A 21,707-nucleotide genomic window follows, 5' to 3' on the forward strand; every position below is an offset into this window, starting at 1 on the left:
TTGGTGTATAGGAATGCTTGTGATTTTTGCACATTGATTTTGTATCCTGAGACTTTGCTGAAGTTGCTTATCAGCTTATGGAGATTTTGGACTGAGACGATGGGGTTTTCTAAATATACAATCATGTCATCTGCAAACAGGGACAGTTTGACTTCTTCTTTTCCTAATTGAATACCCTTTATTTATTTATCCTGCCTGATTGCCCTGGCCAGAACTTCCAACACTATATTGAATAGGAGTGATGAGAGAGGGCGTCCCTGTCTTGTGCCAGTTTTCAAAGGGAATGCTTCAAGTTGCTGTTTCCCTTTTAAAACTCAATGCTTTTAACAGCACACAAGTCACATGTTGAATGCTTTGCTGCTTAGAAATTTCTTCCACCAGATACCCTAAATCATCTCTCTCAAGTTCAAAGTTCCACAAATCTCTAGGGCAGGGGCAAAATGCCACCAGTCTCTTTGCTGAAACACAACAAGAGTCACCTTTACTCTAGTTCCCAACAAGTTCCTCATCTCCATCTGAGACCACCTCAGCCTGGACCTTATTATCCATATCACTATCAGCATTTTGGGCAAAGCCATTCAACAAGTCTCTAGGAAGTTCCAAATGTTCCCACATTTTCCTGTCTTATTCTGAGGCCTTGAAATTGTTCCACCCTCTGGCTGTTACCCAGTTTCAAAGTTGCTCCGATGTTTTTGGGTATCTTTTCAACAATGCCCCACTCTGCTGGTACCAATTTACTGTATTAGACAGTTTTCACACTGTTGATAAAGACATACCCGAGACTGGGAAGAAAAAGGTTTAATTGGACACAGTTCCACGTGGCTGGGGGGGCCTCAGAATCATGGCAGGAGGCAAAAAGTGCTTCTTATGTGGTGGTGGTAAGAGAAAATTAGGAAGAAGCAAAAGCAGAAACTCCTGATAAACCCATCAGATCTTGTGAAACGTATTCATTATCACGAGAATAGCACTGGAAAGGCTGGCCCCCATGATTCAATTACCTTCCCCTGGGTCCCTCCCACAACACGTAGGAATTCTGAGAGATACAATTCAAGTTGAGATTTGAGTGGGGACACAACCAAACCATATAAAATAGAATAGCAGACAGTTAATGAGAAAAAGTTTGAAAAACAAGAGCAACATAAGACCAAGGAAAGTAGAAGGAAATAAGGTAAAAGCAGAAATCAGTGAAAGGGAAAACAAGCATAAGGATCACAAAACCAGAAGTTGGGTGTTTGGAAGAAGAATGAAATTGTTAAAACTGTTGTGAGACTGGTCAGGAAAACAAGGGAGAAGGGCACCGCTATCAGGAAAGAAAAGGGAGAAATAAGCACAAATGATGTTACATCCATTCTCGTGTTGCTGTAAATAAATACCCAAGACCAAGTCATTTATAAAGAAAAGAGTTCATGGTTCTGTAGGCTGTACAGGAAGTGTAGTGGCTTCTGCTTCTGGGAGGACCCAGGAAGCTTGCAATCGTGGTGGAAGGTGAAACAGGAGCAGGTACATGTTACATGATAAGAGCAGGAGCAAGAGAGAGCAGCAGGAGGTGTCACACACTTTTAAATGACCAGACTCATGAAAACTCACTTGCGACTGCGAGGACGGTACCAAGTGGATGCTGCTAAACCATTCCTGAAAAATCCAGCCCCATGACCCAGTCACCTCCGACCAGGCCCCACCTCCAACATTAGAAGTTACAGTTTGACACAAGACTTGGTGGGGACACAGATCCAAATCATATCATATGCAGACATCCAAAAGACAGAAAGAGGATATTGTGGGGGAACTGCATATTCATACAGTGCCCATGCAGTAACAGCACATAGCTAATTAAATACAAAGAGAAGATGGCACCTTCACAATGGAGTAATCCGGAACAGCACTCTGACCACATGGTCAAGATGAACATTGCCAGTCATAAGAGAAGCCTACATGGAGAATCTGCCGATGTCATGCACCGAGAAGGACAGCACGTCTGCTATGCAATAGTCTTGCCAAAAATGTTAAACTTACCTGAGTTTAATCACAAGGAAGACATTTGACAAACCTAAGTTCAAGGGCTTCCTGACAACAGCTGCAGTGATTTAAAGCACACTTTAAACATTGCTTTAAAGCACACTTTAAAGGCCACTGAAGAGACTTGACAGGCCGGGAACCATGGCTCACGCCTGTAATCTCAACACTTTGGGAGACCTAGGTGGGTGGATGGCTTGAGCTCAGGAGTTCCAAACCAGCCTGGGCAACACGGTGAAACCCCGTCTCTACAAAAAGTATTTTAAAAATTAGCTAAACATGGTGGCGTGTGCCTGTAGTCCAAGCTACTCAGGAGGTCCAAGCTTAAGCTTGGAGGATGGCTTGAGCCTGGAGGTCGAGGCTGCAGTGAGCCGGGTTCGCGGCATTGCCTACCAGCCTGGGCGACAGAGGGAGACCCTGTCTCAAAAGAGACTTGACTCCTTTTTTTTTTTTTTTTTTTTTTTTTTTTTTTTTTTTGAGACGGAGTCTGGCTCTGTCGTCCAGGCTGGAGTGCAGTGGCCGGATCTCAGCTCACTGCAAGCTCCGCCTCCCGGGTTTACGCCATTCTCCTGCCTCAGCCTCCCGAGTAGCTGGGACTGCAGGCGCCCGCCACCTCGCCCGGCTAGTTTTTGTATTTTTTAGTAGAGACAGGGTTTCACCGTGTTAGCCAGGATGGTCTCGATCTCCTGACCTCGTGATTCGCCCGTCTCGGCCTCCCAAAGTGCTGGGATTACAGGCTTGAGCCACCGCGCCCGGCCGAGACTTGACTACTTAATGCAAAGTATGATGTTTGGTTGGAAAGAGAATTTTGTTAGAAAGCAACCATGAGGGACACTATGGGACCATGGGGAAAATCGAAAATGTTTCATGTGATTCTACAGTAGAAAATTGTGTGATTTCAATGTTACATTTCCTGAGTGTCATGATGGCATTAAGGTTTTGTGGGAGACCATGCCTCCTTGTAGGTGATACATGCTGCAGTATTTAGGGATAATGGATCTAACTGATTCAAATGGGTCTCAAACGATTCCACAAAGCATTGAAAAATAGAAGCATGCACACATGCTCAGAGAAAGACGGGAGTGCAGGATGGAGGGAGGGATGAAGCAAATGTGAGAAAATGGTAACAACTGGAGGATCCAGTAGAAGAATACACGTATGGGTGCTCCTTGGGCTTTCTGTGCAACTCTCCCATGGCTCCCTAATTTTAACAAATGCAATCTGGGATGAAGGGGGATATTCTGGACCATTTTATTCCAGTCAGTTTGAAAACAAAGCAAAAGGTAACCAGTCGCTAGGAAACAAAACCCGCCAAGACTGACACAAGAAGGCATAGCCAACCTGAACCGTTCCAGAATCGTTACAGAAAGATAGCAGTAGTCACATGCTTTCCACTAAAAAACTCCAGGATTCCGCACCACATCCTGACAAACATCCTAAGAATACATATCTTCCATTTGACACAAACTCCTGCAGAAAATTGAAAGGGAGGGGCCGGGCGTGGTGGCTCACGCCTGTAATCCGAGCACTTTGGGAGGCTGAGGCGGGTGGATCACGAGGTCGGGTGATCGAGACCATCCTGGCTAACAGGGTGAAATCCCGTCTCTACTAAAAATACAAAAAAAAAAAAAAAAAAAGAAAGAAAAAATTAGCTGGATGTGGTGGCAGGCGCCTGTAGTCACAGCTACTTGGGAGGCTGAGGCAGGAGAATGGCGTGAACCTGGGAGGCAGAGCTTGCAGTGAGCCAAGATCGTGCCACTGCAGCACTCCAGCCTGGGCAACAGAGTGAGACTACGTCTCAAAAAAAAAAAAAAAAAAAAAAAGGAGGAACAATCCTCCACTCACTGTATGAGCTTGGCATAACCTCGATACCAAATCCTGCAAGGACACCTAGAGAAATATTGCAGATCAATCACAGGCTCATGACATAGAAGTAAAAATCGGAACCAGAATCTTAGCACACGGAAGCGTACAGGATATGAAAAGGAAAATACCTAATATGGCATGACTAATATCGGCTTCATCCCAGAAATACAAACTTAATTTCCCTTCAGAAAATACAGTGGTACAATTCTCCACATTAACAGATTCAGGGAGAGAAACATGCTCTTCGTAGTCACAAAAGGTATTGAGTAAATATCATTATCCATTCGAGATGTATTGCTGACATTATTTTTTTCCTAAAAAGTTAGGACTATTGGGCTATAACTTACTTAGAGGTCTATGAGATCTTGCAAATGCATATGGCTGTAAAAACACCAGCACAATATATATAGATACAGAGCATCGGCATCCCCCCCAGGTTCCCTCACGCCCTCTTGTAGTGAACTCCTCGTCTTAACCCTCAGACCCTGGCAACTACCAATCTGTTTTCTGTTCCTAGAATTTTGCCTCTTCCAGAATGTCATATAAGTGGAATCACACAGTATGTAGCATGCGTATTTGGCTTCCTTCAGAGAAAGACACTCAGAGCCCAATTCTCTAAAGGTGCAATGTACAGTTTCATGACCTGGGTAGTAGTTACCTGGCTTGATCACCTTATAACTGTCAAATGGCTGGCTTCTGAGTTATCCCCGTGTGTGTGTGTGCGCGTGCGTGTATGTGTGTGAGAGAGAGAGTGTATGTGTGTGTGTGTATTATGTTTCAAACATATAATTTTACATTTAACTGCCTCTAACTTTTATATGTTGGTGAGGGTTATTAAATGGCAATTATTAATACTTAAAGGAAAGTGAGTGATTATTGGAAAAGTCAGCAGAGTGATTTCCTCTGGGGTGTGCAAAGCGGGGGGGTAGTGATCGGGATGGGGCAAACAGGAGGGTTCCAAAACCCTGCTAACGTTCCGTTCCTTGCTCTGCATGGTAGTGACCTGGACTTCAACACTGCACAACCACATGGGCGCCGTTCACGCTGGATCATGAGAACGGGGCACCCTGGGATCCCACAGATAGAGTTTGCACGGCCACCCTGGCAGCCACAGCCTACGCAGCCGTACCTGGCAAACACTGGTGTTGGCCTCATCCTTTGAGGAAAAGGATAATGACAAAATGTGTGGGGAAAAGGAGGAGTTCTTGGCCTGGAGGCTGAGGACAGATGTGCATGAGGTTGTCCGAGTTCACCCAGGAGTGTGTTCCAGGCGGGCTAAAGTTCATGGCTGTTACTCACCATGACCACTATGATCCTATGACTGCCATCTCACATCCCCGTGTGCGGTGCCCTGGGCCTCCGCCACACCCTGGAAGGCCACCCATGGGCACTGTGGCTGGCGGGCGTGCTAGGAGACTTGCACACCTTCGGCCCTAGCTGGAGTCTGAAGAGGAGACGCTCTTTTCTGCCAACAGAGTAAGAGGTCTCATATGGAAATGTACCTGTGGCAGCTCTGGCACCGGGTGTAGGTGGGATTCTGCTCAGGGCTCCGACACCGTGGCTGCATTAAGGGCAGGCACACGCAGCTCACCAGACCTCCGGAGCCCCTCTGAGCTGAGTGGCAGGACAAGGAGGGAGGGGATCTAAGTCTCTCCAGGCTGGACCCCACAATCCTCTTGGTGGGAAAGGAGGCTTGAGGGAAAAGCAAAAGGGGATCACTGAATGAGTGGAGGTGCTCGACCTCCTCCTCTCCACTGGGGCCCAGATGGATTCCTCTAATCCAAGGAGCCTCATATTCTGCACTTATTTCCCCGAGAAGAGGAAGGCTCCGCCCGACCATGGCCTGGAGTGTACATGTTACAGCTCCATTATTGTGCTGGAAGTGGTCTGACTATGGAACCGAGGTGGTGTGCTGAGAGGCGGGACTGGCAAATCCAGCCACCAGGGGATGGGTTCATGCCTTCCGTGACTCTGTCCACGGGCTTCTCCCCTTCCACACCGTGTCGACCATGGCCCATTCCCCCCGGGGCAGTGACTGGGGCTGGAGTTCTTCCCCCACCAGAACCTGCCTAGATGTCTCCAGTGGCAAAAACCCAAGCTGGAGAGTCCCTGACACATGTCTTCCCCCAGACACCAGTCTACTGTGTTGTCTCTGCAAGAAAAAACCACCTGTGTCAGGGCCAAAGCCTTGGCCTGAGGAATGAAGCCAACTCTCTCAGGCAAGGGGTTCGATGTCAATGGAGTATGTCCCCGCCACTGTGGGTAAACAGAGATGTAAACAGCCCGTGATTGGCCCTTCACGTGAGTGATGGTCTCACCCCGTCCCAGCAGTGAGACACAGTGAGAGTATGTGGGAAGGCGGGTACCGAGCCTGACCAGCTGTCCCAGGGTAGTCCCTCTTTCCGGCTTTCCACCTGCACTGTTCCACCTGCCTGTGTCTCCCTTACCTCAAGTCATGGCACCTTCCCATGGGAGCTCCCTGCTTCCTAGATGAAACATCAACCAGCGACTCTGAGGCATTATCACTGCACCCACACACGGGAGTGCTGATACATCCCATTCATCCCGTGGAGGATCGGGATCCTACTGTGGCACCTCCAGCATTCTGAGAGCCTGACACCCATTGCTGTGTTTGGGGACGTCCCACTTGTCCCACTCTGCACCCTCCTAGGTGTTAGAATTGAACACCACCTCTTGTCAAAGGTAGATCCCAGCCCTGCTTTTACACATTTGATCCTTCATGGATCCTTTATCACTGCCTCCACTCTGTGAATCAGCCCTTTCTTGCTCAAGGGAGAGCACCCCCAATTAATTTGATTCCCAAGCGGGTGCATGCAGGGGCATGCTCATGCAGGCACGCGTGCGCGCGCGTGCACGTGCGCGCGCACACACACACACACACACACACACACACACACAAACCTTGAATGGTATCTGCATTTCGATTGTCTTTGTCTATTCAACACCCAGTCTCTTGGCGATGGGAGCAGGGAGAACCTACACACACCTCCTCACTGGAATCAGAATCTGTGCCCGAATCTGGGGCCCACCCAGTCCAGGATTCGGGCTGAAGGTAGTGGGCGATCCCAACTGTCAGGGAGGATGAAGGCAGAATAGGGAGCTCAAGGAAATCTTGTGTGACCTCGAGAGGCAGTCTGGAAGACTGAGCAGGGACATGGAAATATCACATGAATAAAAACCTGCGAACTTGGGGGTGGTGAAATGATATTTCACGGGGACCATCCAAGAACAGCCAGACCTAGCATCGACACTTGCCCTGGAAAGCAGCGGCCATTTTCAAATCAAGGGTATGGAGCTGACTGGCTGCTGAAGGGACTGTTGGCTGCCTATAGGATGCCAAGGATGTGGAAGCCGCCTTCCGTGTATCTCCCGGCCCGCAGTTACTACCTGGTTGGCCCGCAGGCACCAGAACAGATCCAGTGTCCCCATCTCCAACCAAGAGTCTACCCTGCCCTTTTCTTCCGCACTCCATGTATCTTCTCTTTGGCTCAGCTTCCCACCAGGATGTGGCTTCTGCCTCCACCTGGCTACTAAAACTAAGGAGGAGACCTGACTGGATTTGGTAACTGAGGTTCAAAGGTGAGGGCTAAGAGGAACCGAGGATGCCACGCAGGTTACTGGCCCAGATGACTTGACTGTGTGCGTGGTGGCACCGGAGGGACATAATAGCTCCAGAAAGAGGACTGGGCTCTGTCGTGTTCCTCAACAGCATGGAAATAACCGTGCAGGAAAGGCCATCCACGTGAAGCCACTGGGAGAGCAAGGATGCTCGTGATGGAAAGGATGGTGACAGGGCAGAACCGGGACAGTGAATCGCAAGAGGAAAGGTGAGAGACAGGGGTTCGGGAAGGAGGCTGTCAGTTCCTGCTGAAGGAGAGGGAGAATAGCACTGAAGAAGGGGACCTGCGAGACTCCAAAGTAGGAGGAGAAAAGGAAGGAACATGAGCAGGGTGTGTAGGAGAAAGGCAGGAAATGCTGCTGTGGCTGGGCAGGGCCCCCACAGCACCTAGACCCAGGCACTATGGTGACTGCAGGGCTGCTGCTCAGAGGCCGGCCCAGGCGACCTGCAGGGAGAAGCCCCACCACAGAGCGTCAGTGGAACTGTTCTTCCAGCTCCAGGGAACGGAGCAACACCTGGCACACCCCAACACTCCCAACAATCACAGAGAGGGTAGACCAGAGACCACAGAATATGAGAACGACTTTATTTCAAACTGCTTTCAACTACGTTGGGAAGGGGGCAAACGCAGTGGAAGAGAGGAAGCCCTGGCTGAAGAGGATACGGAGGGAACCCGCTTGGCTGCAACTCTGGAGCTCCAAAGTTGGCAGCTGTTTATCTTGTAGGAATATGCTGGCTCCAACCTGTGAAACAGAGCAGGCTCAGGGACGGGCCCCCAGCCAGGGCCAGCCCACAGCCCTCCTAAGCTACCGGGACTGTGGGAAGGGGCATGGTGTGTGCAACACTCACTTCAAAGGTCCTGGAACTTGTCAGTGAAGGACTTCATGGCCGCTGAAACAGAGAGGCAGAACCGGGCACTCCAGACCCAGGGAAACAGAAACCCACCCCCTGCCCCCGTGGGGAATCACCTAGCCCTGCAACCAGAAACCCCTCCAGCCTTGGTACTGACTCACCCACCCGTCACCTGAATTAAATGTGGAAATGCCTTTTAAGGAGGAAAGTGGTTCTCAGGTGTTGGGCCATCCCAGTACTGTTCAGAACGTGTTCCAAAGACAGATAAGCCAGCCAGCAAGCAAAAACCGTATAAGCCATACCAGGCAGCAGTTAAAGGGAAAACACATGAGGTGTCTCTAACTGTTGTAAGAGAAGGAGAGTTCTGGGACTCGTGGACAAAGTATACACAGAGTTCAGATGACACATTGCTGTCTGTGCACACCCCTAGCTGAAAAGGCACAGAAGGCTCCAGGGCCATGCCTGCTTGGTTCTCTTCCTCAAAGGAAAGTCAGTCCCAGTGATGCCACCTGTACCTGCAGTCCACCCCCATCCCCGGCACCTGCAGAAAGACACCGCTGTCCATCCCTGCCCCAGCCAGGGCTCCATCATACCTAGTTGGTCTCTAAGGTCCTCAACTTCCCTCTGCAGCCGGATGCACTAGCCCAGGAGACACCGGAGAAAGAGAAATGGTTAGTCAATTCTGGCCTTCTCTCTCCCTGTCCTCCCTCTTTCCCCCAGCCCTGACAGCCCCCACAGCCTGCAGCCCAGTGGCGAGGTGGGTTGGCATGAATCCCTCGATGTAAAAGAGGCATCCTCTCTCTGTGGGGTGCAGAAGGTGGTGATGGGGCGGGGCGGGGGGACACAGATATCAGTTTAACCTGGACACGGATCCCACCATCTAGTGTGGACCTGGATTTCTAGGAACCACACAAAGCATTACCCGAGGACAGCCCTGGGCTCCTGGGGGCTGCTGCTGCCTTTCTGGTCTTGGGGGATGGACAAGTGGCTGCTGGTCACCTGAAAGAGAACACAAATTCCAGCTTCCAAGCTTCCCAGTGAGGTGGAAAAGGCCTAGAAGAGTCTAAAGTGAAGCACCATCACCCTCTGCTGGCAACACGTTGTCCCTGCTCTGCCCAGCAACTCCAACCATCCCTCTGGGACTGTCTTCCCTGTTCCCCATTGTGAGCCCATCTGCACCTATGGCCCCCTAGCGTTGTGACTCCAGGTTGGATGCCAGCAGTGGGGCAGCCACAGCCAGGCCCTGGGAGGGCCAGTGTGGCTGAGCAGGACTTAACAGAAAAGGGCTCAATACCGCTGAAAGTCTCCTTCCAGAGTTGGAGTTTGGGGCACTGCTCCAAATCGCCCCCCACCACACAAACCCCACTCATAGAGGAGGATGTGACTTAAAGCCAGCCCCGTCGACACCCCATTTCCCGTGGGGCACCTGCCTGGGTGGGCAGGGAAGAATGGGAACAAGACTTAGCCCCCAGAAGCGACAGAGCCAGAGGTTTCCCTCCCGATCCCTCTCTCCTCCACCCCTATCAAACCCGCAAGACTCACCAGAGGGTGCATGGCGTCTGGGCAGGAGGCCTCCCAGGCTGTAGGCAGAGGGCTCTGAAGTTCCTGGAACTTGGGGAGCTCTGATGTTGGGGTTGCGACTGCTGAGTTCTCCACGATGCTCGGATAGGCGAGGCAGCCCTGGCCTGTGTGTGGGAAGCTAAAACAGAAATTTCTGAGTCGGGCTGGCGGTGGGGGCAGGTGGTGAGTACATGTGGGAAGGGGTTGTGGTAAGGTGGAGACTCTGGAGCCTAATCTCATTAGCACTTTCTCCCTCAGTCAGCCCCATGCCAGGAGGCAGAGCCCAGCCAGGGAAAACACTGGGGATACTGAGATAGCCCGGGCTCCCTTCCAGGTGGCTCGGGCAACAGCTAAGTAAGGAGGAGTCAGGAAGTTGATGAGCCTAGATGCCCCAGGTTTGTGGCCCACACTTTAGGGGATCACCCCAACCTCACCAGCTGCTGGCCCTGCCTTCCATCCCAGCTCCTCTCTGGGGGAGGAGGCAGGACCCCTGCAGAGTGTCCGGAGGTATGTCCGTCACACACCATTAACGTGTGCCCCTACAACAAAGACCCTTATTGGGCATTCTAGTATCCCTGGGCTCCCAATGACAACCCTCGAGCAAGGGATAGAGGGGGCATGGCTAAACAGGTGTGTGCTGGAAGAGAGGAGGTATGGTGGGAGACAGAGGAGGAAGAAGATAAAGAGGGAGAGGAGAGTGAGAAGGGCCTACTCACTTGGGTCCTTGGGACCTCATCTCTATTTGGGTCATTATCTTCTCTGGCCGCAACCTGGGACTCCCTGGTCTTCCTTCCTGCAGGTTTCTTCCCAGGGCTGCTGTGCTTAGGCTTTTGTCGTTTCTTGGAGATCCCCTGGGGCCGCACACCAGACAAGGGCTGGGAGGTGGCCGGCTCCGGGGGAGCGGCTGAGAGTCTCTCTCCACAGGCAGGAAAGGATCTCCCCAGGGCCAGCTGAGAGGCACCCCCTTGGGACTTCTTCTCCTGGGCCATCTTCCTCCTTGAAGGGCCCCGGGGCACGGCCCCTGCAGTGGCAGCTCCTGAGCAGCTGGGCCTGGCCTCCACCTTTCCCCAGGCCCTGCTCTGCATTTTCTTTCCGGGAGAGTCCTCCAGCTCTCCCACAGCCGGCCTCTCCATGACTGGAGTGAGTCCGCGGGGAGCAGAGGTCAGGAAACGGCCTGGCACGGGCAGGTAACTCTCCTTGCAGTGGAAGCTTGAGTGTCTGGATGTGTCTGCTGCCTTCTTGCGGCTGCCGGACTTGGCTTGGCTTCCTTCTTTGTGGCGAATGCCCACCCTCATCAGTGGTAAGTCACTGGTCTCATCGGAGGAATCAGAGTCGTGGGTAGACATCCTGGCGGGGCCTTTTGCAGAAGGCTGCTGGGGATCCACTTGGACGCTCAATCTGCTCTTCGAGCCCCTTTCTGGGTTCTTCCAGGCCCGGCCTGACCCAGGACCACAGAGGTGGAGACGACCGGCAGAGGCCTGCTGCCATTCTCCAGGGCTGGGGCCCAGCGCGCCACTCCCACTGGGATCGACCTCCGGGTCCACCCGGTTTTCAGCGGACCCTTCAGTAGCGGCGCCTTCAGGGAACGGGTGTCTCTGGACGCTGGGCGGCGGCATGATGGTGGCTGGCTCATCAGCCAGGTAGAAAGAGTAGTCCACACCATCCCCTTGGTCATCGACGGGGGTGCCAGGCCGGCCTTCCCGGCCCCAGAGCACCACCCTTCCCTGCTCTATCAATTCGCTCTCAGGCTCGAAGCTGAAGCCCTCAGGATCTGTGAACCTGCTCTGGCCCTTGCCGCTGCGCGGTGCCCCCAAATCGAGGCCTCGGCCACGGCCGTGGCCCTGTGGGGCTCCGGGGCTGACCGTGCGGGTGCCAGCCTGCTCGCCACCCTCCAGGTCAAAACCAGCCCCCCAAACGGACACTTCGTCGGGAGAGCTCATGGCGCCAGTTCAGGCAGCCTGGCCTATGGGGAGACGGTCGTGCTGGTAATGGCGGGAGAGGAGAGCCAAGCCCAGCCAAGCGGGCCACGGGACAGGAACAGCGACGCCTTCGGGACCCTGCTGCCCTCACAGCAGGCGGAAGTACTAAGTGTCCCAGACAGCGCGTGGCTTCCGCGCGCCTTCGACCCAGGTGTCGAGCCTTCTCATTGGTCCCCCCTCCACCAACCAGCGCACCCTTTGTTGGGCGAAGCCTCTGGGCTTTAACCAATCGGGACACAGGCTCTTTGTTTGCCCCGACACCCGTCTTTCGCGTGGATGCGCTGTGGTCGGGTCTTGGGGCCGGGGTGCACTGGAGCTCTCAATCCATCTCTTTCTTGCTGTTTTGCTCCCTCCCTACTTTTTAATGATTGCTCCTCTGTGTGCCTGGTGCTTCTCGTGCATCAGGACATTTATTCTCCCAAGCTTATGAGCTGGGGGCAGCTCTCCCCTTCACCTCCGCCTTACAATGGAACACTGGGGCTCAGAGATGTGACTGTCATTGGAAAGTAGGTGCCTGGCCAGAGGCAGCAGGACAGGAAGAAAGAGGTGGATCGAGAGCTCCAGTGGGCCCTGGCCCCAAGACCCGACCCAAGTACACCCACCCAGTCAAATGACGGGCGTTGGGGCAATCCAAGAGTCTGCTTCCTGATTGGGTAAAGCCCGGAAGCCTCGTCCAACAAGGGGCGCGCTGGTTGGTGATGGGCAGACCAATGAGAAGGCGTGGAACAATGAGAAGGCAGGACGCAGGCCTTGAGGGAGCCCGTAAGCCTCGCGCTGTCAGTGACGTCTCGTGAGCCGACTGTGGTGAGGGTGGCGGTGTCCCAAAGGCCTCACTGTTCCTGTGGCCCCAGAACACCACCCTTTGCTGCTCTTTCAGTTCGCTCTCAGGCTCAAAGCTGAGAGTGTCCCCCTCGGCTGGGCTTGGCTGGGCTCAGCTCTCCTCTCCCACTGTTACCAGGACAACCGTCTCCCCACAGCCTGGGCTGTCTGGACTGGCGGACGCCATGAGCTCCACAGATGAAGTGTCCGTTTGCGGGGCTGGTTTCGGCCCGGAGGGTGGCAAGCAGGCCGGGGCCCACGCCGCCAGCCCCGGAGCCCCACAGGGCCACGGCCACGGCCGAGGCCTCGATTTGAGGGGGCAGCGCAGTGGTGAGGGCAAGGGGGAGAGCGGGTTCACAGATCCTGAGGGCTTCAGTTTCGAGCCTGAGAGCGAATTGATAGAGCAGGGAAGGGTGGTGCTCTGGGGCCGAGAAGGCCGGCCTGGCACCCCGGTCGACGACCAAGGGGACGGTGTGGACTACTCTTTCTACCTGGCTGATGAGTCAGCCACCATCATGCCGCCGTCCAGCGTCCAGGGACACCCGTCCCTAGAAGGCGCCGCTGCCAAAGGGTCCACTGACATCTGGGCGGACCTGGAGGTTGGTCCCAGTGGGAGAGGCGCGCTGAACCCCTGCCCTGGAGAATGGCAGCAGTCCTCCGGTGGCCCTCTCCACCTCAGTGTTCCTGGGCCAGGACCGGCCTGGGAGAACCCAGAAAGGGGCTTGAAGAGCAGATTGAGCGTCCAAGTGGATCCCCAGCAGCCCTCTGCGGAAGGCCCCGCCGGGCTGAATAGTGACGACTCTGATTCCACAGATGAGAGCAGCGACTTACCGGTGATTAGGGTGATCATTAGCACCAAAGAAGGAAGCCAGGCCAAGCCCGGAAGCCCCAAGAAGCCAGCAGACACTTGCAGACGCCCCAGTTTCCACCGCAGGGAGAGTTACCTTCAGGTTCAGGGACCTCTCCTGACCTCTCCTCCCCGCAGACTCACCCCAGTAGTAGAGAGGCCGGCCGTGGGAGAGCTGGATGCGCCTTCCTTGAAGAAAATGCAGAGCATGGTGTGGGGAAAGGTGGGGGTCAGGCCCAGCTGCTCAGGAGCTGCCGTTAGAGGGCCCCTACCCCGGGGCCCTCTGGGAAGGAAGGTGACCCAGGAGAAGAAATCCCTAGAGGGTGCGCCAAAACCGGCCCTGCGGGGAGCCTTTCCTGCCTGGGGGCAGAGACTTTCAGTAGTTCCACCTGATCCAGCCAGCTTCCCGCCAGTCTCTGGTGTGGGGCTCCTGGGGAAGTCCACGAGACCCAAGGAGCCCAAGCACAGCAGCCCTGGGAAGAAACCTGCAGGAAGGAAAACCAGGGAGTCCCAGGCTGCGGCCAGAGAAGATAATGACCAAAATAGAGATGACGTCCCAAGGGCCCAAGTGAGTAGGTTCTCTTCGCTGCACTCCTCTTTCTTCTCCTCTCTCTCCTCCTCTTTCTCTTCTGTCTCCCCCCACCCACCTCTCTTCCAGCACACACCTGTTTACCCATTCCCCCTCTATCCCTTGCTCGAGGGTTGTCATCGGGAGCCCAGGGACACTAGGATGCCCGATTGGAGTCCACCTCATAGGGGCACACATTAAAGGGAGCACTTTGTTTGTGCCAGGCCTGGCTCTGGACACTCTGCAGTTGTTCTGCCTCCTCTCCGAGAGAGGAGCTGGGATGGAAGGCAGGGCTGGCAGCTGGTTTGGATTGCGGGACTCCTTAATGTGTGGGGCGCAAAGCTTGGGCGTGTAGACTCATCAACTTCCCAATTCCTCCTTCCCTAGCTGTTAAGCAAGCCTTCCTGTCTTGGGGCTGACTGAGGGAGAAAGTGCTAATGAGATTACTCTGGAGTCTCCACCTTAACACAGCCCCTCCCCATGTGTACTCACCATCCACCCCCACTGCCAGCCCGACTCAGAAATTTCTGTTTTAGCTTCCCACACAGAAGCCAGAGCTGATTTCCCTGTCCGTGCGTCGTGGAGAATACAGCAGTGGTGACCCCAACGTCAGAGCTCCCCAAGTACTAGGAACCTCACAGCCCTCGGCCTTTACCTTGAGACGCATGGTGCCCAGATGCCATGCACCCTCCGGTGAGTCTTGCGGGTTTGATAGGGGTGGAGGGGAGAGGGGTCGGGAGAGAAACCTCTGTCTCTGTCGCTTATGGGGGCTTAGCCGTGCTCCCAGGCTTCCCTACCCACCCAGGCAGGTGTCCCACGGGAAATGGGGTGTTGATGGGGCTGGCTTTAGGTCACATCGTCCTCTCTGAGTGGGGTTTGTGTGGTGGGGGGCGATTTGGAGCAGTGCCCCAAACTCCAACTCTGGAAGAAGACTTTTGGTGGTACGGAGCCCTTTTCTGTTAAGTCCTGCTCAGCCACACTGGCCCGCCCAGGGCCTGACTGTGGCTGCCCCGCTGCTGGCGTCCAACCTGGGAGTCACAACGCTAGGGGGCCAAGGGTGCACATGGGCTCATACAGGAGAACAGGGAAGACAGTCCCAGAGGGATGGTTGGAGTTGCTGGGCAGAGCAGGGGCAATGTGTTGCCAGCAGAGGGTGATGGTGCTTCACTTTAGACCCTGCTAGGTCTCTTCCACCTCCCTAGGAGGCTTGGAAGCTGGATTTTGTGTTTTCTTTCAGGTGACCAGCAGCCACTTGTCCATCCCCCAAGACCAGAAAGGCAGCAGCAGCAGCCCCCGGGAGCCCAGGGCTGTCCTCGGGTAATGCTGTGTGTGACTCTTAGAAATCAAGGTCCATGCTAGATGGTGGGATACATGTCCAGGTTAAACTGATTTAGGTGTCCCCCCAGTCCCCTCTGCCTACCATAACCCATGCAGAGTGGGTGCCTCTTTTCCATTGAGGGTTTTGTGCCAATACACCTCACCACTGGGCTGCAGGCTATGGGGGCTGTAAGGACTGGGGGAGAGATGGAGAACAGGGAGAGAGGAGGCCAGAATTGACTAACCATTTATCTTCCACCGGTGTCTCCTGGGCTAGTGCATCCTGCTGCAGATGGAAATTGATGACCTTAGAGACCAACTAGGTATGATGGAGCCCTGGCTGGGGCAGGGATGGACAGCAGTGTCTTTCTGCAGGTGCCGGGGATGGGGGTGGACTGCAGGTACAGGTGGTGTCACTGGGACTGACTTTCCTCTGGGGAAGAGAATCAAGCAGGCCTGGCCCTGGAGCCTTCTGTGCCTTTCCAGCTAGGGATGTGCACAGACGGCAGTGTGTCATCTGAACTCCGTGTACATTTTGAAAAACGAGTCCCAGAGATCTTCTCTTAGGACGGTTAGAGATACCTCATGTATTTTCCTTTAACTGCTGCCTGTTACGGCTTATACGGTTTTTGCTTGCTGGCTGGCTTATCTGTCTTTGAAAAACGTTTCTGAACGGTTCTGGGATGGCCCAACACCTGAGAACCACTTTCCCGCTTAGAAGGCATTTCCACATTTAATTCAGGTGATGGGTGGGTGAGTCAGTACCAGGGCTGGAGGGGCTTCTGGTTGCAGGGCTAGGTGGTTCTCCACGGGGGCAGGGGGTGGGTTTCTGTTTCCCTGGGTCTGGAGTGCCTGGTTCTGCCTCTCTGTTTCAGCGGCCATGCAGTTCCTCACTGACAAGTTCCAGGACCTTTGAAGTGAGTGTTGCACACACCATGCCCCTTCCCACAGTTCCGGTAGCTTAGGAGGGCTGTGGGCTGGCCCTGGCTGGGGGCCCGTCCCTGAGCCTGCTCTGTTTCACAGGTTGGAGCCAGCATCTTCCTACAAGATGAACAACTGCTACCTTTGGAGCTCCAGAGCTGCAGCCAAGCGGGTTCCCTCCATATCCTCTTCAGCCAGGGCTTCTGCTCTTCCGCTGCATTTGCCCCCTCCCAACGCAGTTCAAAGCAGTTTGAAATAAAGTCGTTCTCATATTCTGTGGTCTGTGGTCTACCCTCTCTGCAATTGTTGGGAGTGTTGGGGGGTGTGGGGTGTTGGTCCGTTCTCTGGCGCTTGAAGAACAGTTCCCCTGGCTCTCTGTGGTGGGGCCTCTCCCTGCAGGGCGCCTGGGCCGGCCTCTGAGCAGCAGCCCTGCAGTCACCATAGTGCCTGGGTCTAGGTGCTGTAGGGGCCCTGCCCCGCCACAGGAACATTTTCTGCCTTTTCCCAACACACCCTGCTCATGTTCCCTCCTCGTCTCCTCCTACTTTGGGGTCTCACATTTCCCATTGTTCAGCGCTACTCTCCCTCACCCTCAGGAGGAACTGAATGCCTCCTTTCAGAACCGCAGTCTCTCTTGCCTTTCTTCCTGCGGTTCACTGTCACGGTTCTGCCATGTTACTGTCCTTTCCGTCATGAGCATCCTTGCTCTCCCTGTGGCTTGATGCTGGTCACCTCTCCTGCATGGTTATTTCCATGCTGTTGAGGAGCACGACGGAGCTCATCCTCCCACTCAGGGGACCAGTCCTCTTTCTGGAGCCATTAGGTCCCTCCAGTGCCACCATGCACACGGTCAGTTCATCTGGGCCAGAAACCCGTGTGACATCCTCAGTTCCTCTATTAGCCCTCATCTTTGAACCTGTGTTTCCAAATCCCATTAGGTCTCCCTCCTTGGTTTCAGTAGCCAGATGGAAACAGACGCCACATCCCAGTGGGTGGCCGAGCAAAAGGGAAGGCACAGGGAGCGCTGAAGAAAAGGGCAAGGTAGTCTCTTGGTTAGAGGTGGGGGCATTGAGTCTGTTCTGGTGCCAGCAGGCCATCCTGGTGAAAACTGCCTGCTGGGCGCCTGTAGTCCCAGGTACTCCGGAGGCTGAAGCAGGAGAATCACTTGAACACGGCAGGCGGAGGTTGCAGTGAGCTGAGATTGTGCCACTGCACTCCAGCCTGGTGACAGAGCGATACTCCATCTAAAAACAAACAAAAAACCAAAACCCAAACCAAAAAAACTTCCTGCTGGCAGTTACATGGAAGGCGGCATCCACAGCCTTGGTGTCCTGTAAGCGACCTGTTGACTCCATACCCTTGATTTGAAATGGCCAGTTGCCTTCCAGGGCAAGTGTGGATGCTAGGCCTGTCTCTTCTTGGATGGTCCCCGTCAAATACCGTTCCACAATCCCCAAGGCTGCAGGTTTTTGTAGACGTGATACTTCTGTGTGCCTGTTAAGTCTTTCAGACTGCCTCTTGAGGTCACATGAGATTTCCTTGAGCTTCCTGTTCTGCCTTCACCCTCCCTGACAGTTGGGATTGCCTCCTTCCTTCAGCCGGAATCCTGGGCTGGATGGGCGTGAGACACAGACACAGATTCTGGTGCCAGTGAGGAGGTGTGTGTAGGTTCTGCCAGCTCTGAACGCCAAGAGCCTGAGTGTTGAACAGACAAAGACAGGAGAAATGCAGATACCATTCAAGATTAGCGTATGTGTGGAGACATCTGTGTGTGTGGTTTTTTTTTTTTTTTTTGATTTGCCCGTTTTTTTTTGAGATGGAGTCTCACTCTGTTGCCCAGGCTGGAGTGCAATGGCACGATCTTGGCTCACTGCAACCTCTGCCTCCTGGGTTCAAGCGATTCTCCTGTCTCAGACTTCCAAGTTGCTGGAGTTACAGGCCTGCGCCACCACTCCTGGTTAATGTTTGTATTTTTAGTAGAGATGGGGTTTCACCATGTTGACCAGGCTGGTCTTGAAACCCTGACCTCAGGTGATCCACCAGTCTCAACCTCCCAAAGTGCTAGGATTACAGGCGTGAGCAACTGTGCTGGCCGAATCATGGTTTCTACCCCGGAAGAAGTGATATTGAGGTGAACAGTCAGCTTCCGCACCATCTTGGGTTTCGTGGCAGGAGACCTGTTCCTGATTCAACCCACAGGAAGCATTGTGAGTGCCTGAGGGGAGAAATGTCCCTGAGGACAGCCAGAGACAAAAAGGGGAGGCAGAACTATCATCTTCAGCCCTGGAACCTCTGCTCTGTAACTCAGCCAGAGGCGATGCCAAATCAGAGTAGTTGTTTAACAGTGCCACACTGTTAGTGGGATGTTCCATGAGCCCTCTGGGCACAGATCCTTAGCCAGCTAGCTCTTCCATACTGCCAAGATACCACCTTTGGGACCTCCCCCATTCTGGATGGGCAGCACTCTGATCATTTGCTTGAGACAAGGCAAACTTGGGCTTAAGGCACCATCTAATGCTGTAAAGGAGGCAGTGGCCTAGCAGAAAAAAATGACATTCAACAGGTAAATTACACAAAATCTCTAAGCAAACATAAACATCCAAACAAGCCAGACAGAGAACTGGAATAAATAACGAATCCTTTAGGTATTTTATTTTATTTCTGGCTGTTGTGAATGAGATTACTTTATCGATTTTTTTTTTTCAGAGTGTTCACTGTTGGCATGTAGAAATGCTAGATTTATGTGTGTTGATTTTCTATCCTGCAACTTGCCTGAATTTGTTCATCAGTTCGAAGAGTTTATTGGTGGAGTCTTTAGGTTTTTGCAAATACAAGATCATGTCATCTGCAAACAAGCAGAAGGATAATTACCAGAGTCTGGAAAGGGTAGTGAGGGGTGAGGGAGAGGTGAGAATAATTAATGGGTCCAAAAAAGATATTTAAATAGAACGCACTGTCTGCTTCCCTGTTTTGAGGCTTTCAGACTTAGACAGTCACTCCAAGCTTCTCCCTTTCCCTAGCTTTCAGTTCTTCCCCATTCAGTATGATACTAGCTGTGGGTCTGTATGTTCCTTCTATACCCAGTTTTGTGAGGGCTTTCGCCATGAAGGAATTCTGAATTTTATCAAATGAGGTTTTCAGCATTAATTGAAATGATCATATGGTTGTTATCCTTCATTCTGTTGATATGGTGTATCACAATGATTTGCATATGTTGAACTGTCCTCAGATCCCTGGGATATATCGCACTTGGTCATGATGATGACTGAATGTCTTTCCTCTAAGATTTGGAACACAACAAGGTGCCCACGTTCACCACTTTTGTTCACCATGGTACTGGAAGTCCTAGCTAGAACAATCAGACAAGAGAAAGAAATAAAAGGCCTCCAAATTAGAAAGAAAGAAGTCAAATTATCAATGTATTGTTAAATTTGGTTTGCTAGTATTTGCTGAAGGGTTTTGCATCAATATTCATCAGGGAAATTGGCCTGTAGCTTCCCTTTTTTTTTTTTTTTTAAAATTTTTTTTTTTATTGTGTCTTTGGTTTTTGGTATCAGGCTTATACTGGCCTGGTAGAATGAGTTTGGAAGTATTCCCTCCTCCTCTGTTTTTCAGAATAGTTTGAGTAGAATTAGTATTAGCTCTTCTTGATTTTTTTTTGTTCTTTTTTGATGTGGGTACTTTTAGATATACACTTCTCTCTTTGTACTGCTTTGGCTGTATCCCATAGGTCTGGGTATGTTTTGTTTCTATCATCATTTGTTTCAAGACATTTTAAACTTTCCTTCTTAATTTCTCCCCTGACCCACTGGCCATCCAGGAGCACACTGTTTAATTTCCATTTATTTGTATAGTTTCTAAAATGTCTGTAGTTATTGATCTCTAGTTTTATTCCATTGTGGTCAGAGAAGATGTCTAACATTATTGCAATTTTTTGAATGTTTTAAAACTTGTGATCTCACATGGTCTGTCCTTAAGAATGATCTGTGTGCTGAGGAAAAGAATGTGTATTCTGCAGCCATTGGATGAAATGTTCAGTAAATATCTATTAGATCCATTTGCTCTATAGTGCAGATTAAGTCTGATGTTTCTATGTTGATTTCACGTCTGGACAATCTGTCTAATGCTGAAAGTGAAATGTTGAAGTCTCCAGCTATTATTGTATTGGGGTCTCTCCCTCTCTTTAGCTCTAGTAATATTTGCTTTCTATATGTGGGTGCTCCAGTGATGGGTGCACATATATTTACAATTGTTATATCCTCTTGCTCAATTGACCACTTTATCACTATATAATGACCTCCTTGATCTCTTCTTATACTCTCTGTCTTGAAATCTCTCTTGTCTGACAGAAGCCTAGATACTGGTTTTCTTTTTTGGTTTCCATTGGCATGGAATATTTATTTCCTTCTTCTTTTATTCTGTCTCTGTTTGTCTTTATAGGTGATGTGTGTTTCTTACAGGAAACAGATCATTGGGTCTTTTAAAAATATTTATTCAGCTACTTTATGTCATTTGATTGGAGAATTTAGTTCATTTACATTCAATGTTACTATCGATAAGTAAGGACTTGCTCCTTCTAATTTGTTATTTCCTTTCTGGTTGTTTTGTAATCTTCTTTTCCTTCTTCTTTTCCTCCTGTTTTCCTTTTACAGAAGATGATCTTCTCTGGTGGTAAAATTTAATTTCTTGCTTTTTATTTTTTATGTATTCATTTTATATTTTTCCACTTGAGGTTACCATGAGGCTTCCAGATACTACTTTATAACCCATTATTTTAAACTGATGACAACTTAGCACCGATTGTATACACAAACAAACAAGGGAAAAGATAACTTATGAAAATTCAACACTTTAACTTCATCTGCCCACTTTTAAACTTTTGTTGTTTCTCTTTGTGTCTTATTGTACAAAGTCTTGAAAAGTTCTCATAGTTATTAATTTTTTACACAGTGTTTTTCTGTGTGTAGTTCGTTGTTAAAATTTGGTGTTCCTGCAGGAGGAGCAATCAATGGAGGTTTCCATTCCAACTTCTTGCTCCACCCTCCCAACTGCATTCCTCAACTTCACAATTTCAGCTTGATTCCTTTTAAATACTTCAATATCATTGTTAAATTTATCTGATAGATTTCTGAATTCCCTCTGTGTGTTATTTTGAATTTCTTTCACTTGCCTCAAAACTGCTATTTTGAATTACTTGTCTCAAAGGTCACATATCTTTATTCTCCAGGCCTGGACCCTGGTGCCTTCTTTAGCTCATTTGGTGAGGTCATGTTTATCTGGATGGTCTTGATGCTTGTGGATGTTCATCGGCGCCTGGGCATTGAA

The 21,707-nt window shown here is 51.5% G+C and overlaps 2 protein-coding genes across 3 annotated transcripts; one reads left to right on the forward strand and one right to left on the reverse strand.

Annotated features, from left to right (window-relative positions):
* Window positions 1–8,088: 8,088 nt before the first annotated feature.
* LOC102125231 (uncharacterized protein CXorf49-like) lies at window positions 8,089–12,026 on the reverse strand. Its single transcript, XM_005593932.5, has 6 exons — window positions 10,648–12,026; window positions 9,914–10,070; window positions 9,294–9,370; window positions 8,965–9,010; window positions 8,369–8,410; window positions 8,089–8,262 (listed from the first exon to the last, which is right to left on the reverse strand). The coding sequence occupies exons 1-5, from the start codon at window positions 11,869–11,871 to the stop codon at window positions 8,370–8,372; spliced, it is 1,545 nt and encodes a 514-aa protein (XP_005593989.3). The 5' UTR covers window positions 11,872–12,026; the 3' UTR covers window positions 8,089–8,262; window position 8,369.
* A 629-nt stretch (window positions 12,027–12,655) lies between these two features.
* Window positions 12,656–16,657, forward strand: LOC102125617 (uncharacterized protein CXorf49-like). 2 transcript variants are annotated; one of them, XM_005593933.5, is made up of 6 exons: window positions 12,656–14,144; window positions 14,681–14,837; window positions 15,382–15,461; window positions 15,739–15,784; window positions 16,337–16,378; window positions 16,485–16,657. In XM_005593933.5, exons 1-5 carry the CDS (start codon window positions 12,915–12,917, stop codon window positions 16,375–16,377), a joined length of 1,554 nt encoding a protein of 517 aa, XP_005593990.3. In that variant the 5' UTR covers window positions 12,656–12,914; the 3' UTR covers window position 16,378; window positions 16,485–16,657. The 2 variants fall into 2 exon arrangements, with proteins under 2 accessions (XP_005593990.3, XP_045239544.2); XM_045383609.3 differs by lacking the exon at window positions 16,337–16,378 and having other exon boundaries at window positions 12,766–14,144.
* Window positions 16,658–21,707: the final 5,050 nt, after the last annotated feature.

The sequence above is a fragment of the Macaca fascicularis genome, chromosome X (assembly GCF_037993035.2).
Source record: "Macaca fascicularis isolate 582-1 chromosome X, T2T-MFA8v1.1".
Classification (NCBI taxonomy): domain Eukaryota; kingdom Metazoa; phylum Chordata; class Mammalia; order Primates; family Cercopithecidae; genus Macaca; species Macaca fascicularis.

Coding starts and splice junctions, on each gene's coding strand:
- LOC102125231 (XM_005593932.5), bottom strand. CDS start 11,871: ATGAGCTCTCCCGACGAAGTGTCCGTTTGGGGGGCTGGTTTTGACCTG. Junction 10,071..10,647: donor ATGAGGTCCCAAGGACCCAA/GTGAGTAGGCCC, acceptor TTTCTGTTTTAG/CTTCCCACACACAGGCCAGG. Junction 9,371..9,913: donor CAGACGCCATGCACCCTCTG/GTGAGTCTTGCG, acceptor GTTCTCTTTCAG/GTGACCAGCAGCCACTTGTC.
- LOC102125617 (XM_005593933.5), top strand. CDS start 12,915: ATGAGCTCCACAGATGAAGTGTCCGTTTGCGGGGCTGGTTTCGGCCCG. Junction 14,145..14,680: donor ATGACGTCCCAAGGGCCCAA/GTGAGTAGGTTC, acceptor TTTCTGTTTTAG/CTTCCCACACAGAAGCCAGA. Junction 15,785..16,336: donor TGACCTTAGAGACCAACTAG/GTATGATGGAGC, acceptor TCTCTGTTTCAG/CGGCCATGCAGTTCCTCACT.